Source organism: Vigna unguiculata, chromosome 8, assembly GCF_037176805.1.
Source record: "Vigna unguiculata cultivar grain cowpea cultivar isolate G323 ecotype 2 chromosome 8, ASM3717680v1, whole genome shotgun sequence".
NCBI lineage: Eukaryota > Viridiplantae > Streptophyta > Magnoliopsida > Fabales > Fabaceae > Vigna > Vigna unguiculata.
In genome coordinates this window covers 32,613,591-32,632,078 of record NC_140799.1, presented here as the reverse complement: position 1 = coordinate 32,632,078, position 18,488 = coordinate 32,613,591, and the positions used below count along the sequence as shown (strand labels likewise).

The window sequence follows — 18,488 nt, the reverse complement described above, 5'->3', positions numbered from 1 at the left end:
AATAATTAATGAGTTGACTGAGTAAATAAACACAAAATCCAATATATAGCAAAATTTGAATTCAAATGTTAATCTCCTCTTTAATACACCGTAAATGTGAGTTTTAGGTGAATAATCTCTAAACTAGGAAAATTTAACTTGAGTTTTTCCTTTATTGTTAGGTGTTTGTGGGTTTTTTTAGTAACAAGATAATTCACATTTTTTATTCTTTTAGATGGATACTAAGATTGTTATTAAAACAGTAAAAGAAAATTTAAGAAAATTAAAAACGAAAGAAAAAAATATAAACAACGAAAGAAAATTGATATTTCTCTTTATTGAAAGACACGTTTTAAAAGAAATTAATAATTTTTTGTAAGATATTTTATTATTTTTATACAACGTTATTTTTTCCGTTATTGTTATTATTAAATAATATTATGAGTATGTATATTTTTATTAAACAATTAGAATTGAATTTTTAAATTTATGAGATAAATTTGATGTACAGTTAACATTTGTCTAAAAATTAAATAAATAAATTATTTGTATTGATATTTGGGGTTCTGTTTGAAGTGCCTAATATTAAATATAAAAATGTATTATATCTCAAAACTCAATGATTCTCTGTGGAACTTTATTTTCTATGTTGAATATTATAGTAAATATTAATTATTATTTTATTTAACCGAATTAAACAATTTTATTTATTTTTTAACTCGAACTCGATACTCCTATATGGTAGTTTGAAATTTTGTAGAGAAAACTTTATAAATGTCATAATATTTTTTGTTAGTTTGTATAATATACGACAAACATTCTTTTAAATTACTTATTCAACAAGGAATTAATTTGTCTGTATTTTTTTAATGAAATATTTTTTATAAAATAAACAAATTTCTATATTTTCCCATCGACTTATTTAATATGTTTATCTTAAAAATAAGTAGTTTTTTTATGTTTTTTAATCAAATCTTATTCGCGATTATTTTAATAGTTATTACTTACTTTAAAATATTTATTTGATGAAGATTTATTTATTTCTTTTTGAAATAAAAAAAAATTAAACACACATGTTAAGAAATAGAAATGTAATGATTTTATTAAAAAGTTATCTGTCTCGGTAATATATACACCAGAATCATATGGGACACATTTTTTTAACCTGAATTGATTTATGCAAAAAATATGTATTTTTTAATTATTTTATCTATGTATTAAAAGGATTGTTGCAGAGAGTTGTGAAAAGAATGAAGTAAGAAAAAAAATGCAGGAAAAGGCTTAAAAGAGAGGTGTGAAAAGGCAACAGAAAAAGCGCAGCAGATTGTGAAAAAGCGTCACAAAATAACCTCTATCTGTCCACCTCATCCAACATGTGACGCACTTTTTAGCAAAAAGTTCATCCTCTGTACGACAACTAATAATGTTCTTTTAGCATTTAACATAATAAAAAATGCCACCAAGCGCAAAGGTATCATCAACAAAAACAACACCACTGTTCTTACCTTGTATTGTTACTACAGAGGCACTACCATGTTGTTCTGCAGAATCAGCAGCAACTGTGGAGGTAAAAGCAACAGTGTTTTTTTGTGAAGGGGTGGACCAAGGAGCAAGAAAAAGGGGTGTGGCCTAATAATAATAAATAAAAACTCAACCTTTTGCTTTCACTGGGAAAGAGACATGGTCCCACTTGCAATTCAAGTTTTTTACTCTTTTGTTTTGCACTTTTTATCTACCAGCACTTTTCCTTGCATTCCTCATGTCACATTACCTACAATACACACATCACACAAACAAACCCTTCCATTGCATTATTATTCTCTTCTTCTCACACTCACACACACACACACCTACACCAACCCTCCCCATCATATCTAATCTAAAATCTACCTATTCCTATCTATCTGAACAGAGCAGAGGAGAGAGAATCACACACAACACAAAAAGGGTCTGTGCTTCTTCTCTTCAAAACTCCAGCATCCACCTCTAGGGTTCCTTTGCTTTCAATTTTTCCATCAAAATATTATTTTTATATTGTTTTTCTCAAAAAAGCAACAAACCCCCTTTTCCTTACCGATCTTGTCCTCTCTGTCTTTCTTGCCGTATGGTAATTTTCTTCCCTTCTGATCTCTCCCTCTTCCCTGTTCCATCTTTCGTACAGATACATGTTTTCTTTTATATTTTTTTATTATTGAAAAAAGTGCTGTGTTTTTTCTTTTCTTTTCAAAGTTCTTGTTTTCCTGGCGTGAGGACTTTTCTGGAAGATTAAGATAAGGAAAAGTTGAGAATTTTGATAAACGGGTAATTGGATTTGATTGATTTGCTGTTTCTGCCGCCTCTTGTGTTTTCTTTTGGGGGTTTATGTGATGATGTTTTGGGATTTTTCTGACTTTTTGGTTTTTGAGAATTGATCTGCTCTTCATAATTCGGTTGAAACTCCAGTTAACTTTTTATTTGCTGAATTTTCTACTACTACTACTACTTCTTCTTTTTTCTTTTTTGTTTTATAAAAATGCAATTTTTTTTAACAGAAAATTCTGGTTGGTTGCTTTGCTGAAAACCCCGGTTGTATATATATTTTTTATTATTTTTTTCTAAATCTAAACCCATATTTCCCTTTGGAAATTCTTTCTTGTTATGATGTTTTAATTATTTATGATTTAATTTAGTTTTATCTTTCATCAATTTTCTTTAGAAAGAATTGTGTGCTGATGTGAAGTTGTTTGCTGCTGTGAGATACTTTTACCAGTTAGTTTGTCGATTTAGTTTCAGTTTGTTTTTTTTTTCTTTTTTTTTTCTCTTTGAGTAGGGTCTCTAATCTACACTTTTTGATCTTGGCTCTATGTTTTCGTACTGTTTCATCCCAGTTCCAATACATTGTTCAGAGTTGCATAGAATCCCCTTTTCGTTTTTCTTTCACTTCATATTACTAAATTGGTATAAATTCTTATCAAAATGCTTACTTATTACCTCTTTGCTGCAGCTGAGTTTGCAGAACTGAATTGTAGCTTCCTTCGTCGGTATCACATTTTCCAACATCTTGTAAGTTCTATGATACAGCTCGGTTTGATTTTAACATCGTAGGATAAGAAGGGTCTTCTATTGTGGTTTTGGTAGCTGTAATTAACAACTGAGAATTTTTCATTCAGATTCAGGAACAAGCAGAGAAAGTTTAAAGATGGGTTATTTATGTGATTTTTGTGGAGACCAGAGGTCATTGGTGTACTGCCGCAGTGATGCTGCGTGCTTATGTTTGTCGTGTGATCGAAATGTTCATTCTGCTAATGCCCTATCTAGGCGTCATTCGAGAACCCTTCTATGTGAGAGATGTAATTCACAACCTGCTTTCGTGAGGTGTGCTGAAGAGAAAATTTCACTTTGTCAGAACTGTGATTGGTTGGCTCATGGTACCTCACCCACTTCTTCGACACACAAGAGGCAAACAATCAATTGCTACTCTGGCTGTCCTTCAGCTGCAGAGTTTTCTTCAATATGGTCCTTTTTCTTAGATATCCCTTCTATGGGTGAAGCATGTGAGCAGGAACTGGGTTTGATGAGCATTAATGAGAATGGCAACAAGAGTGATTTGGTTCCTCCAGAAGGGCAGAATGTGTCTGGTTCATCTCAAGTGACAGATCTACCCACCAAGGATAAATTTTGGGCTGGTACTTCTTCAATACCTGTGTCAGGCTCAGAATCTCGTATCCTGGACCAGCCACCTGGACCTGGGAATGAATGTATACCCAAGGTATACTTACATGTTTTCATTTGTGTTCCAATTTTACAACTGTACTGGATTTGATGGACATTCTAGTAACTGCAGAGTGAACAAAATTGTAAGGTTGCAAGAAATGAATTCTTTGAGCAAATTTGTTGGATGGTTTTGTCAACTTATAGCAAAGGCATATAATAGTTGACAGAAAGAAATCATTCCTTGCAAGCATGAGATTTCATTCACTGTTCCATTGTTAGAATGTTCTTCTATGGTCGTGATTTCCCAATGGTTTTCTGTTTATGATGCACATATATGTTGCATTTATTAGATACGGTGTATATCCATGTTCGATGCTCTTGAAGTTTCCAAACTCAAAAAAAGTTATGAAAATCCAATGCAACTACATCGCAATATAGAAACATTGCTCCATGATGAACCAAAAATAGAAATTGTCCTCTTTGTGAATGTTTTAAAATTGGTACTATTCCTGTTGTGACAACAATAATATTTTCTTGTTTTTTTGTAATATCCAGGAATTATGTTCTTAATTTGAATCTTCAGGATTGCAATATGAATTTTTATACGTATCTAGATACTTATGTAAGATGTTTTGTATCCTATATTTTTAGAACATTCGCATGGCCATATTGAATCAGTATGGTTTATCTTGGACATGCAATGTATCTTTTGCATCACAGGTAAAATCTATTGAGAAATCATAACCATTGTTGGCGTGACGGACAATCTAACAATGAATCAGTGAATGAAATTACATGCTTGCAAGGAATGAGTTTTTTCTGTCAATTATTATATGGTTTTGATGTAGATGTTTTATTGCTGAAGCCATGACATAAATAGCTAAACTATCTGACAATGAGTTTCCTAAGTAGTTTCTCATCAACTTTTATTTTGGCTAAATCATTTTTAAATTGTGATTGATTTTCCATTCATTTTCTAGATGACTATAACAGCATTTGAAACTGACTAGCTTTGGTTCTACCTATATGCTGTTTCTTGGTCAAAACTATATTTTGGTTTCAGTTTCACACAAATGTCAGCTTTCCTGATTTATTGTTATCTTGAACTCAAACCAGGAAGAACTGACCTTTCCTAATACTTTTTCTCTTTTAGATAACATCTGTGCATGCAATAGTAGCCAATTTAATTTGAAAAATATTTATAGAACGTGGGGGAAATGGAGGTTTAGGGCTGATAATAAATGAAAATAAATTATAATGTCCTAGTCTATATCACTCATTAACTTGGTTTGGCCACTGTTGTATTTGTGCCTACATTCTTATTCAATTCTACATTTAAAATTACCAAGGCCTTCCCTCTTTCATGGGTTTTGAAGACAAGGGAAACAAAATGATCAGTGGTATGCAAATAATATGAATATTGTTCTTGTAGTTTCTTTGCATGGATAATAGCACTTTATCTACAAGGGTTTGGGTATGTATATATTTCTCCCTTCACTACTGACTTTTAGTCAGTTTAACCTATGCAACTTGATTACAGTACAAGGCAATGACATACGATGTGCTTGCAAAAATACAATAGCCTTGTAGCTTGCATACATTAATGGTTACAAGTTAACTACTAGGCTATGATTCTTCCAACTTTTATTTTTTTATTAAATTACTTGCACAATCCTTAGATTACTATATTGTTGTTTCATCTAATAACTTAGTTAATCACCACATGATGAATCTGCAGTTGTACTGTCCTGGGAAAAAAATTTCAAGGATATGCGAAGATGATGGTCTATATGATGATTTCATCATGGATGAAGTGGATCTAGAACTTGAGAACTACGAAGAACTTTTTGGGATGGCTCTCAGTCATTCAGAAGAGCTTTTTGAAAATGGTGGAATTGATAGCTTATTTGAGACAAAAGAAATGTCTGCTAGTGCTGGTGAATCCCACTGTCATGGTGCTGTTGCTGCTGAGGTAGTATAATCTCACCTTCCATTCCTGCAAAAAAAAATTGTTTTTTCTATTATTCTTCGATCATCATCTGTTATATTTCACATAACTGAACCATGTTTATTGTTGTTGAGTTCTGCATCTATGAAGTTTAATATGATTAAATTTTACACATTTCAACCATCCATTAGCCTGTTCACTTGTGTAAACCGTGTCTTGTTATTTCTGTGATGGTACTGGCGATAATGAATATCTTTTTGCATGATGAAATGATTCATAATTAATGTCTTGTTTTGTATTAACTCAATTAATGGATCCACCTTTATATGAAATGAACGCATGCCTCATTAATAGACTTTACGAGAAATTAAGGGTATAAACAGAAATTAATAATTAGTACATCTGAAAATGGTCCTGTGTTCCAATAAAAAGGACAAAAAATGTCCTCATCTGTTTCTTGTATACAGGACTAGAAGTGTATTATCTATGATGTAATTCCTTTTAAAAATTTTCTCCGAAGTCCCTCTCAGTCTCTCGCACCCCATTTTCATATAACAAAAATCCATGCAATCTACTCTCCTCAATGGTGGTTCCAGCTATCTTCATTTTCTAATCAATTTTCTGTCAACTATACACTTCATCTGCAGTATGTACAAACTGATAATCCAAAGTTCTGAGGTTTAGTCCCGATTGCCTGAACTCTCTATTTTTTTAAAATGTTGTAATAGAAATAATGAAAAATATAAACATGTTTCTTTTTTTGGGTAGAATATATCCATATCTTTCAATTCATTAAATCTCCTTTTTTTATGTGAAGGGTTTACTTGTATTTTGAGTAATGGGATTTTTCTTTCCAGTACTTTTGCTTGTAATGCGGAAGTTATATTGGTCAATATGCAGAAAATTTAGTTTCTTTTGTGGGGTGTGAGTTGGATGATTTTACACATTTAATATCATGTCTAAACTTTTCTTCTACTTTCTAGGGATCATCTGCTGGGCTGGTCAATGCTATCCAACCGGCATGCAGCAATGCAGCATCTGCAGATTCAATGTTGAGTACAAAAACTGAACCTATTGTTTGTTTTACGGGAAGGCAATCTCAATCAAACATTTCCTTTTCTGGTGTTACCAAAGATAGTGCTGGTGATTATCAAGACTGTGATGCTTCTTCAATGCTTCTCATGGGAGAGCCTCCCTGGTGTCCTCCTTGCTCTGAGAGTTCTCTGCATTCTGCCAACCGAAGCAATGCTGTAATGCGCTATAAGGAAAAGAAGAAGACCCGGAAGTAAGTTAATTGTGCTGATTATATTTTAGAATGTTTTCAGAGTAGGCTAAGTATGCTTTATTCAAAATCTGTTTTGGGTAGTTCCTATATTTACCCAGGACTACTTGTTTCTTATTGTCCCATTTTTCACCATTGTATCACGTAGATCTGTTGTATATACATATGACTCTAAGGGAGACCTTTTAAAGCGCTCGAAAAAGTATACTTTCTATTTTTCTTTATTTTTCCAAGTTGGTATCAGAGCAGATTGATTCAGCTTTGCTTATCATTATCTTGTTTGGGTCCGTCGTCACCACTGGCGGTTCAGTTTTGTTTGATGACCACATTTGGATTGAAAGCCTGAGTGATGGCCAACCTTGCCAATCCCATCATTAGAAACATCTGCACGCGCTTCCATGTGTCTTCTTTCCCCTATAGCTTAAGTGTGTGAAACCCACGCACTACCTTCCCATTGATGGATTCGCTCCATGATTTTTTCGTGTGGTTTGCCGCTTCTAACCCTCTGTGCTTACTAGCTTTGGTTGAAGGGAATATCTCTCCTCTCTCGAGTTCTGTCTCTCCGTCATTGCTAGGCACCTCCTTTGTTTTGTGCCTTTTGAAGATGGCCTCTGGACCAGAACACTGTTTTTCAGGCTCTCCTTTCATTGCATTAGGAAAGGTTAATGGAAAAAGTTATTTATCTTGGGAAACCTTTGTGGAACTTTGATTTCTTAGCCAAGGTTTCACGATCAATTGGAAAAGAATGTAGATGAGATCTCATTAGAAAACTCTGCACAATGGGCAAAGTTGGATTTTCAACTTGGTGCTCTATTGTGGCAATAAGTGGAACCCAATATGTTGAGAACCCTCAAAACTTGCACAACCTGTTTGAAAGAAGGCTCAAGGTATCTTTGCAAACAACATTAAGCATCTCTATGATTCTATCCACAAGCTAGCATCTCTTAAATAAATAGATCATGATATGATGTCTTTTATTGTCAACAGTCAATCTATTGTTGAACTAAAGATGTTTTTAGAAGTTGATTCCCTGTAAGAAATTAAGAATTTGGACAAATTTTATATGGTTATGATCCTCTCTGTAATGAACCCAGATTCTGATCATATTAGGGATCAAATCCTAATTGGTCAAGAAATTCTAACCATGGAAAGTTTAACAAGGCTTCATGGTGTTCCAATTCTTAAATGTAGAAATCTTCTTGAATTCACTTAATCTTAAGGCATGGTATCTGCACATGGAAGAGGGTTTGTAGAATTGGACGAGGACGTGGTGGTGGTGGTGGTGGTGGTAGAGGACGACATCAACATATGTATTACAAAAGAACGGGTCATACTCCCCCTAGCTTCCTTGACAAAACGACCACTGCCTTCAAATCGAGGTTGTTGAACCAATGCTTTGTGATAAGTAATATCGTGAGTATTTCCATGTACAAATCCTAATTTGTCTTCATCTTGCATTTCACAATCTTTGGAAAGCCAAAGTCCATGGTTAGTTGACTCAAGTACTTCTGATCATATATTTGGTTATACCTATTATTCTCTTCTCTCCTTTTCTTACCTCATTTTATAACCTAGTCAACAAACTTAAAGTAGCTTTTCAAGGAAATGGTCAAGTTTCCCTTTCTCCTTGAAACTTCAAAAAGTTTGTTCTCTTTGTTCCTACTTGACCCTTCAATATCATTTCTTTATTATATAGAAACATGGTATTAATTGGCTAGTTGGTCCTATGGTCGCTGGGGGGGGGGGGGGGGGGGGGGGTGGGGGGCATGGTGAATACAAGAATGGAATCAAGATTGGATGGGCTGGAAAAGATAGTGCAAGAACTTGTTCAAGATAATGACAAAGCAGAAAAGGAACATCATGAGATGTTCTAGCAGCTGGAGAATTTGATTAGCGAACTAATGGTAGTTGTGGAAAAGATATCTTGTGGTGGGAAACCATCTGACGACTCATCCACAGTGAATGAAGGAATTGGAGCACGAGCTGAAGAAGATAGGGGCCACCCGAATCCTCATTCACAGTGGAGGAAACTTGATATTCCTATCTTTGCATGTGAAGAAGCTTATGGGTGGACAAATAGGCTTGACCGGTAGTTTCAGTTGAAGGAGGTAACTGAAGATGAAAGAATGCAAGTGGTGATGATTGCTTGGAAGGAAAGGCATTAAATTGGTTTCAATGGTGGGAAACATGTAATCGCACGTGAGGCGCTTTCAAAGTTGCAGTAGTAAGAAGGTTTTAACCCACTATGTTAAAAAATCCTTTTGAAATTTTAACCGGACTAACAAAAACTAATACGGTCGAAGATTACATAGAGCAAGTAAACAATATGCGGGATTCTTGAAGGGCATTGAACGAGATTACTTGATAGGTATATTTTTGAATGGCTTGAAAGAAGACATTAAAGCAGAGGTGAAATTATATAAATCCATTAATCTTGTTAAATTGATGATGAAGGCTCAGGTAGTTGAGGAAAAAAATCAGAGTTATAGTAAAATTGGAACACACCGAATGGAAACAGGAGCAATAGTGGGTATAGGCCATATAGGCCATATTCAATAAATAGAAGTTTCTCCATAGATGTGGGAAATTCTATTGTCGCAAGTAGTCATAATAGAGGTAGAGGGGAGACCCCAGTCATAACAAGTAGCATCACTAGTCACCAGGGGGGGCAGCCAGCCACATCTACCCAGCCCCTGCCTTACTGAAGACTATATTCTGGAAGTATATCCAGAACAACGGTTAGATACAAGAAAAACCACTCAAGGTGACTTAGAAGTTCTTATCAAATGGAAACTTCTTCCAAATATTGACTCAAAAAAATAGTTTCTGTATTTCCTGAAGGATGGCCGATGGTGTTGACCCCATATTACTATTGGTTCTTGGTTGACATAAAAGTAGAGGGGCTTTATGCTGGTCTCAACATGGGTCAATTTGACTCTGAATTTATGACAATAACAGCAACCAACCCGTATCCTATTAGGTGGAGCCTTTATACAGGGACAGATTGAAGGATCAAGAAGGACTACTCAAGTTCTTTTAAGAAATTATATATCTAGACTGTAGTTTTTTATACTTATTATAGAATATCTCTGGCTAGTATCCCGCTAATACCATCAGTCTGTCGACTTTTGCCTGACTAGATGTTTTATGGTCTTGTCCTTGTCTCTACTAATCATCTGGCAGGTGACCAAACTGCCTTATCCAAGTTTTGTCATTTCGTTCTCAATATGCGATTGTCTGATATTCTCATTTACATTTGTTTCTAAATCTTTGGTTTGTATTACCACTCATCCAATAGAAGATCCCCATGTCTGGTTCACTTTATTGTATGGCTTTTTGTTGGCACGCCGTACCTCACATTCATTACCATATATAATACCGGTTTTATCATCTCATTGACCAACTTAACAAGCCAAGTTACTTTTCTCTTTGCTCTATCATTTTCCAGTTCGCTGGAATGACAAAGTTGTATTGATGAACTAATTAGGTGCCAGAAATTTCTACCAAAAGAAGGCCCACTAATCATGCAAATGCTTGTTTCCAAATGCTAAAACTTTAGTGCATGATATTGCTGACACAATCTGATCTGCCAATAAGAATTTCCTGTTACTAGTTGCTTTATTATTTGCTAGCTTTGCAATATAACTACTTTTCAATTACTGGATTTGTTTGATCTGTTGGTGGTTTAAATCAATTGTGGTTATCTTAATAGGTTTGAGAAGAAAGTAAGGTATGCCTCTCGCAAGGCCAGGGCCGATGTCAGAAGGCGTGTGAAGGGCCGATTTGTTAAAGCCGGTGATGTCTATGACTATGACCCTTTGAGCCAAACCAGAAGCTACTGAGTGTACAACTTTTAACCATGTTCTATAAAAGGAAAGAATCATTCGTAAAGAAAACAATAACTCTTACCTGAAAAAATAGATGAAATTTGATACATTCTTTATCCATGCAGTGACAAACTGTCTGATTTGATCACAGGGGCATAGATTTTCTGAAAGGGGAAGAAGATTGCAAGCAGGCCCTATTACAATGAACAGACAGTGTAAGCTCAGGAGCAGGTTGTGTGTCCTTCACTGCAATGGACATCACCAATTGCAATTTCTGCTTACATGACAGCATCACAAACTGCCTCCTTCAGGCAATGTGTCATGAATTTTGATTGCCCTTCTGTTTAACTTGGCAAATCCTGCTTCTTCATTCTAATCTAATGCAAAATTCTTTTAGTCCTTGGCCTTGATCTTGCTCATAGTTTGTCATATTTTATATGTCAACTCCTCACTGATCCTAAGCCACATGTACAAGTGCCTGTGATGGCATGATAAGTGGCTCAAATTTGATAAGTTCTAGACAATGTTCTACTCTGTTGTAGGCTGTAATATTTTGTTCCTCTCTTTTTGCCATGTATTGTGCAGAATATACATGTGTGCAGCTAGAGGTTTAATGGCCCAACAGTTCCTTAGGTATGACAAATTGTAAATTTGAAGGTTATTTATGTATAGAATAGGATGCTGCTATTTATAATTTTGATTACAAAACGTTCTATATTGGAACTGTATAATGTATTCATAAAAGTTTTGTTTGTATTTTATTTGAGTGTCATTGATACACTTCAACTACATGACGTTTTTACTTCAGTTGTATGACACTTCTGAAAAGAAGAATGTGAACATGTTACATAAAGAGCCTTGTGATTGTATGTAAGCAATTCGATGAGTTTTTTGTTTTTTGTTTTTACAATTGTTCCTATTCTTCCACTTTGTTGGAAAACGATAATTCTTTTCATATTACTTTTTGTAGAAATATTTTTAAATTGGAGAATAGTGTTAAATAACATTTTCTTAAATGGAATTGACCTTTATTTTTTCTTTTTCATGGTGCTTGACCAAATTATGTGTCATTTTATGTTTCTACATCCATTTGCATTATCAGCAAACAATTATTTTTAAGCTTAGATTTAGAATGTTTTTGAATTTACATAAATTTTAAATATGAATTAAAATATTTAAATTATTAGAGACATCTAAATAGTAAAGTTGATATAATTTAAAAGTAGTAGTGTATTTGAATATGCAGTTAAAGTTAAATAGAAAAAGGAAAAAAAGTTATTCATTTTTATCCTAAAGAGTATATTTACACTAACCTTTTCATAGAGTATTAGCGTTTTAATGTCCTAAATTAAAAATGACAGATATACGAAAAGTGACAAACATTAAATGAAGGAGAACAAACTTATACTTGAATATATTCATAATTTAGAAATTTTTATTAATTTTCTGAGTTTATTTATAAAATTTAACAAGAAATATAAAATGCTAAGGCTGTTAAAGTATCATTTGAAAATATTTCTTCACAAAAAAAAAATAAAGCTTAATTTTAAAGAAGAAAGTTGTGAACGGAACTTTAAAGCTGAAAATATTAATAAAATCCACATCACCATATTGCCAAAAATATCCTAAAAGTAGAAACAACCAAAAATAGAAAATAAACTTTTTATATTGACTAATAGGGTTAGATTTAAAGGATATAATTACTTTCCTACAATATTATATAATTATGTATACATCAAGATTGAATTTTTTTCGAAAAAATATATTTAATGTATGAACTGGGCAATATATTTGTGAAGATAAAAGAGTTAATAATTGTGTACTAACAGTATGAACTTTAAAATAACTATTAAAAATGAATACACTAGTTGTAAATAATACTAATAATGAAAGCATATCTAATAACTCATCTTATCTTAAAAAGTATTTATAATTTATTACGGTATGTGACAAAATAAAAAATTGAGTTGCTGTAAGCATAAATTGAGGCTGAAAATAAGGATAAAGTATACCAATCCAAAATTGGAAACATGGCATGAAACACTGTTTAAGGGTTTAAAAATAAAAAATAGTTAACTTTATCCTCAACTTTGTGGTAACATGATTAATTCTCCAGCATAAATTATGAGTGCACAAATACTGCTTCTTGTAACTTCTTTGTCCCTTTCCCAACTTTTTTATTTATTTTTAACTATTTGCCAATCATAATTGCGAGTTTTCTTTATAAAAAAGGAAATTGTTAACCATGGTTTATGGCTGCATCCTTAGGAAAGAGGTAACGCGTAACCATGGTTAAGGCACTGGGTACTGTTGCCAATAATGAATCCCTGAGATGGTGGGGTTCAGCTTCTATCTATAAAGCAAAGAGAGAAGAAATTACGGATTTTCCATCATTCCAGAACCGTAATCTTCAAACCCCACTTCGTAAGTCTCATCAAAATGCGTTCTTTTTCTTATGGGTTTTCAATTTTCTTCTCTGGGTCTTTTAAGAATTATGCGTTTCTGCTCGAAATCGCTAGATCGTGTGTTGGGTATGGGGTAGTGTTCTGGGGACATGTGAAGTTCTTAATTTTATTTTCCTTCTACTTTTTAGTCAGAAGTTTATTTTGATTTTGATCAAAGATATTTCTCTTTGATCAAAATATTTCTGGTTTGTCTTAGATCTCGTTGATGATGAAGACGCCAACCGAATGCTTGCTATTTAATTTCGTGTTCTCAATTTTCAATCTGGAAAATTTGCAACGTGTTTCCTACATGGGATTTTAGTTTTTTGTTCCTATTTTTGTATGTTTTCTCTTTCATTTCAGGATTGTGAGGGTACTGGATTTAACCCAGTTTTTCTGTGTAGCAGGTCTTTCCCTTGAGAAAAGGGACAAATATATGTGTTTGTGTGTTGTGTGTTTCTTGCAATTTATTTTGTCATTCACTTTCATATGGATATTTTAATTTTGGATGAATAACTTGTAAAGTCAAATATTATGATAGCTATTTATAGCTAGAATTTAAGCCTGGCATTTTGTTTTTTCAATCTTTTATTTGACTGTTCACTATCTTATTAATGAATCATTCTCTTAATTTCGTTTGAGTTTTTAATGTTCCAATCTTCCTTTTATAGGGTTTACAGGCCAGATATCAAGAAGAAACCAACAGAGTTTCCATACTTGGTGTTTCTTCCTCTTTTTTGGTTCCTCATCTCCATGTTTGTGGATTCTTCCTGATCCTAAGGGAATCCATTGTGTCTTCTTAGCTCAGTTTTGAGCTTCAACAGTTGCAACTTTCAACACAATTTTATCTGTAACTTGGTATCCTTAAAGGACTCTCAGCATTGATCAAAATGGGCCTCTCAAGTCTCCCAGCACCATCTGAAGGAGTATTATGTGTCCTTCTGGTGAACACTGTATTGTCAATTTCCATATTCAAGGGCATTGTTAGGACAATCTTACACATTGTTGGAATCCATCTTTCATCATCCACCACTTCACCCTCTTCACCAGATCCCTACCAAGCTCCACCGGAGTCATTTGAATTCCATCTAAGTCCCTCTGAGAGTTACATTGAAGAGTTCAGAAGCCGGACACCAACACTCAGGTTTGACAGTGTGTGTTGCTGCAAACGACCTGAACATGACTGTTCTGTATGTCTCACTCAGTTCGAACCAGAATCTGAGATTAACCGTTTATCATGCGGCCATCTCTTCCACAAAGCTTGCTTGGAGAAGTGGCTGGACTACTGGAACATCACATGCCCACTTTGCAGGACTCCCTTGATGCCTGAAGATGACACACCTTGCTTTCAGTAAGCAAAATGAGTGAGCATGCCAATAAGAGAGTTCCATGTACAGTGTAGTGTACATATTCTTGAGGGTTTTGATGTTCACGCATCTGAGTTCTGCCACCTTTTTAAGCTTTAACCTTTTGCCTTTTATGGTCTAGAGTTTGTGGAGGGTTTTGTTTTCCCTTTTTCTGTCTGTGCTCTTTAGCACAAATGAGGGGTATACTTTTTGCTTGCATATTATGTTTGTTCATAATGCCCACCTTGTTTGTACCTCTGAGCCTTAATTCTATGTTGGGCATTTTGATCCTAATTTGGATGCATAGCATGGATTGTAGAATCCATTTGTTTTGCCTTTCCAACTCTCATTACCATCATGTATATAATAGTGCAGTGTGTAAATATCTGTGGTTGGCAATAAGATTCAGTTATCACTAAACAATACAAAACCACTAATCGTTTTGGTTCTGCTATATACGGAGGATATCTTGTTAAGTTCTTTTTTGCATTATTAAAATGGGGGTGTTCTTTTTATTCTTTTTTATGTCAATGCTTTTTTTGAAAATTTGATTTTCAATACAACAAAGTATGATGTTGGATCTATGTTACTAGCCCTACCAAATAGCTTTGGTTGATGTTGATTCTGTCAAAATCTTATGCAAGTAGCGACCACTCAGCGGAATGACAGATTAGCACAATTATGCAGACAAACTGATATAGGCCTATAGGGCAGGTTTGTGTGGTGCTACTTTCATGTTTTCAGTATATATTTCCTGACTCTGTAGCAGGGCCTCTAAATAACTGCGAAAACTTTTGCATATTACTTTCTTTTGGCTTGAAAAATATAAAAACCATGGTAGAATTTATTATAACTGGTAAAAGTGGTGTATAAAATTTTTTAAAAAGTTTTTAACTTTTTAATAATCTTTCTGTAGAAACTCATCCAAATAAGTTATATTTGAAGTTTATAGTTAAGTTTATGAATAAATCTGTTTCAAAATATTTTATTGAACTGTTTATTTAAAAGCTGAGAATAGAAAATGATGCCCAACGAATTCGATCTTCAAACACCATGAAAGGAATTGTCTGAATGTAAGTGCTTGCTCACTGCTCAGAAACATACACAAACATAATCTGCTTAATTGACCTTCACAGTATCTATTTTGATTTAGTTAGCAGTAAAATTGTTGATGGTGACGTGCAGAACTTGATGATTAATGATGAAGAAGTTGAATATGAATGAGAGTGAAAGAGAGAAGGTGTGGATTAGCAAGAGAGGCAAAAGGGGTGTGAATGTTGGGAAGAAAAGGGAAAGATGCATTGAGTTGAAGCATGATTGAATATTATGTTGTTAGTGGAAAGATGCCACATTTGTGGTGGTTGTAGCCACACAACACAACCCAACAATTAACAATTCAACCAACTTCTTGACACCGACACTCATCACAGACAAGCACAATACTTGTTTTCTGCTGATTAGCCACCTAATTTACCAATTATTACTGTCATCATCCTCTCTTTTTTTCTTTCTTGACTCAAATCTCTTCTCATAATATGCCACTGTTGAACATGGAGGATGAGTAAAGTACTTCACTCTTGCTCCACAAAAATTGTTTATTCATCACACTCTGTTCTAATCAACACACACGGTCACGCAATCTGTATACTTTCCATTGTTTAAACTGCCAAAAGCTAAATATTTAATTTCAGAATGTTCAAAATAAAATAGAAGTTTAGCCAGAAAAAAAAATGAGAGTGGCAGCATCTTATATCGGACTTCAGAATATTTCTAGAAACCTTTAATGTAAGTTTAAAAAATAAATAAATAATTTTATGTTTACTAATGTTTTTATGTACATGAATAAATGTTATTTATGAATTAACATTTTTAATCTTAATAGAAATTAATATTTTATTTGATCATATTTATTATAAGTACTATCTATTTTTTCATGAGAAAAGAAACAACAAATACAACAAAACAGTAAATTATATAAGAAAAATTCAGTCCTTTATTTTATATTATCTTTTTAAACTTTTAAAATATCAGTGTTTATAAAATTCAAATATCTTTTGTTATATATAATTATGATCGATTTTAGAATGTAAACGCATATATGTTTTTTCTTTAAAGATATCAATGTAGGTGTTTCAATCCAAACATTTTTTAATTATTTCTTTATTTATAATTTTTATCTTATATTTTTATTTTTTTATTGTAAGAATTATTTAACTTTTTCGAGATTTTGTCTACCTTATTATTATTTATTATCATTACTATTATTATTCTTTATATTTGATTATTATTACATAAAGTTGTTCCTTCAAACGGACTTTGCAGTTTATTGTGTCTTAAATGTATGCATGATATACACACCTGACATTATATATATATATATATATATATATATATATATATATATATATATATATATATATATATATATATATATATATATATATATAACTTTAATAAGCCACTTTTATAAATTAATAATTATCTATTGCTTTTATATAGTTATTCGTGTATGTTGCTTATTCTTTATAATATTTAATTATTTGTATTAATGTCTACAGTTAATTATTTATATTAATAATATATATGACTTTAATAAGTTAGTCTTATGATGTACATCGGTTTTCTATTTATACTCATACTTAGATTTGTATTATTTGTTGTATTTGTATTTATAAAGAGGTTACTATTATTAAAACTTTGCGGTTAATGTTAGGTATTAATTTAGAGACTAATTCACTATAGTGACTATTTTATTTATTAATAACTTTTAATATTTAAATTAGTTATAATATTAACTAATATTTTTTTTTGTCACTTAAATTATTTATTATTTATGAATTTTTAGTTACTGATTTTTGTCATTAAACTTTAGTCATTATTTATTTTTTATTTTAGTTACTAATTAGTCACGTTAGTAACTAATGTTAGAGATTAATTATAATTTTTTTATTTAAAATAATAATTATTTTAATAATTAATAATTTTTTATTTTGTAAATTGATATTTAAATTGATCATAATAATTAATAATTTTTTGTCAATAAAATTTGATATTATTTAAAAGTTTTATTGTAGTGTTATAAATCATATTTTATGTATATCAACAAATTTTAATTTTCTTTCTTTTGTATTCTTCATAAGCTTTATGTGTTTTCTATGGACATATTTTAAATTTTTAAATTCTCAATTTACAAATTTTTATTTAGTTCACATGGTTACATTGTTTATTATAAACTAATATTATTTTATTAATTTTATAGTTTCATACGCTAAATATGATTATTATTAATATTTTATTTTTTAAGTTATAAACCATAATTTACAGAAATATTAATAAAATATTTTATTAATATTTTATAGTGTTATAAACCATATTTTATGTATATCAACAAATTTTAATTTTCTTTCTTTTGCATTCTTCATAAGACGATGAATGTTATGTGTTTTTTGTGGACATGTTTTAAAATTCTAAATTCTCAATTTACAAACTTATATTTAGTTCACATTTTATGGTTACATTGTTTACTGTAAACTAATATTGTTTTATTAATTTTATAGTTTCATACACGAAATATGATTATTGTTAATGTACCTGATCGATACTATTTCGGTGCGGAACCAGACGATCTCAAGAACTCTCTGTGTCGAACCTTCTCCTGTTCCTCCCTGGACTCCTCCTGAGTCTCCCTGCCGTCTGCACTCCGGGGGTGGGGGTACCTGCAGGCACTCTGACGCTCAAGTCAGAGAGTGATTGATATGAGGTGTAATTGGTTAGTGAGAAAAGCGTACCTTTACCTGTTCACTAGGCCTTAATTTATACTAATTTCTTAATGGACCTGTTATTATTATTTGTGGGCCGTCTGTATTCAAGGATAATTCTTTCCCTTTCTGACTGAGGTTGCACACATCGGTTCCTTCCTTATTGGGTGGGATTGTTCGTCTGTGTCTTTGTCAAAGATCAATTCCCTCT

At 32.4% G+C, this 18,488-nt stretch overlaps 2 protein-coding genes across 7 annotated transcripts; both read left to right on the top strand.

Moving 5' to 3' along the window:
- The first annotated feature begins 1,746 nt into the window (after nucleotides 1–1,746).
- LOC114194134 (zinc finger protein CONSTANS-LIKE 9-like) lies at nucleotides 1,747–11,490 on the top strand. Of its 5 annotated transcripts, none has more exons than XM_028084209.2 (7): nucleotides 1,786–2,086; nucleotides 2,963–3,021; nucleotides 3,129–3,727; nucleotides 5,411–5,644; nucleotides 6,604–6,905; nucleotides 10,615–10,746; nucleotides 10,881–11,490. In XM_028084209.2, the coding sequence occupies exons 3-6, from the start codon at nucleotides 3,158–3,160 to the stop codon at nucleotides 10,742–10,744; spliced, it is 1,236 nt and encodes a 411-aa protein (XP_027940010.1). In that variant the 5' UTR covers nucleotides 1,786–2,086; nucleotides 2,963–3,021; nucleotides 3,129–3,157; the 3' UTR covers nucleotides 10,745–10,746; nucleotides 10,881–11,490. The 5 variants fall into 5 exon arrangements, with proteins under 5 accessions (XP_027940007.1, XP_027940010.1, XP_085521729.1 ...); XM_085665603.1 differs by having other exon boundaries at nucleotides 10,615–10,776; nucleotides 10,882–11,490; XM_028084206.2 differs by having other exon boundaries at nucleotides 1,747–1,927; nucleotides 10,615–11,490.
- Nucleotides 11,491–13,011: 1,521 nt separating this feature from the next.
- Nucleotides 13,012–14,973, top strand: XERICO (RING/U-box superfamily protein). Of its 2 annotated transcripts, none has more exons than XM_028085873.2 (2): nucleotides 13,012–13,153; nucleotides 13,845–14,973. In XM_028085873.2, the coding sequence occupies exon 2, from the start codon at nucleotides 14,064–14,066 to the stop codon at nucleotides 14,526–14,528; it is 465 nt and encodes a 154-aa protein (XP_027941674.1). In that variant the 5' UTR covers nucleotides 13,012–13,153; nucleotides 13,845–14,063; the 3' UTR covers nucleotides 14,529–14,973. The 2 variants fall into 2 exon arrangements, with proteins under 2 accessions (XP_027941674.1, XP_085521422.1); XM_085665296.1 differs by lacking the exon at nucleotides 13,012–13,153 and adding an exon at nucleotides 13,213–13,260.
- Nucleotides 14,974–18,488: the final 3,515 nt, after the last annotated feature.

Coding starts and splice junctions, on each gene's coding strand:
- XERICO (XM_028085873.2), top strand. CDS start 14,064: ATGGGCCTCTCAAGTCTCCCAGCACCATCTGAAGGAGTATTATGTGTC.
- LOC114194134 (XM_028084206.2), top strand. CDS start 3,158: ATGGGTTATTTATGTGATTTTTGTGGAGACCAGAGGTCATTGGTGTAC. Junction 3,728..5,410: donor GGAATGAATGTATACCCAAG/GTATACTTACAT, acceptor ATGAATCTGCAG/TTGTACTGTCCTGGGAAAAA. Junction 6,906..10,614: donor GAAAAGAAGAAGACCCGGAA/GTAAGTTAATTG, acceptor TTATCTTAATAG/GTTTGAGAAGAAAGTAAGGT.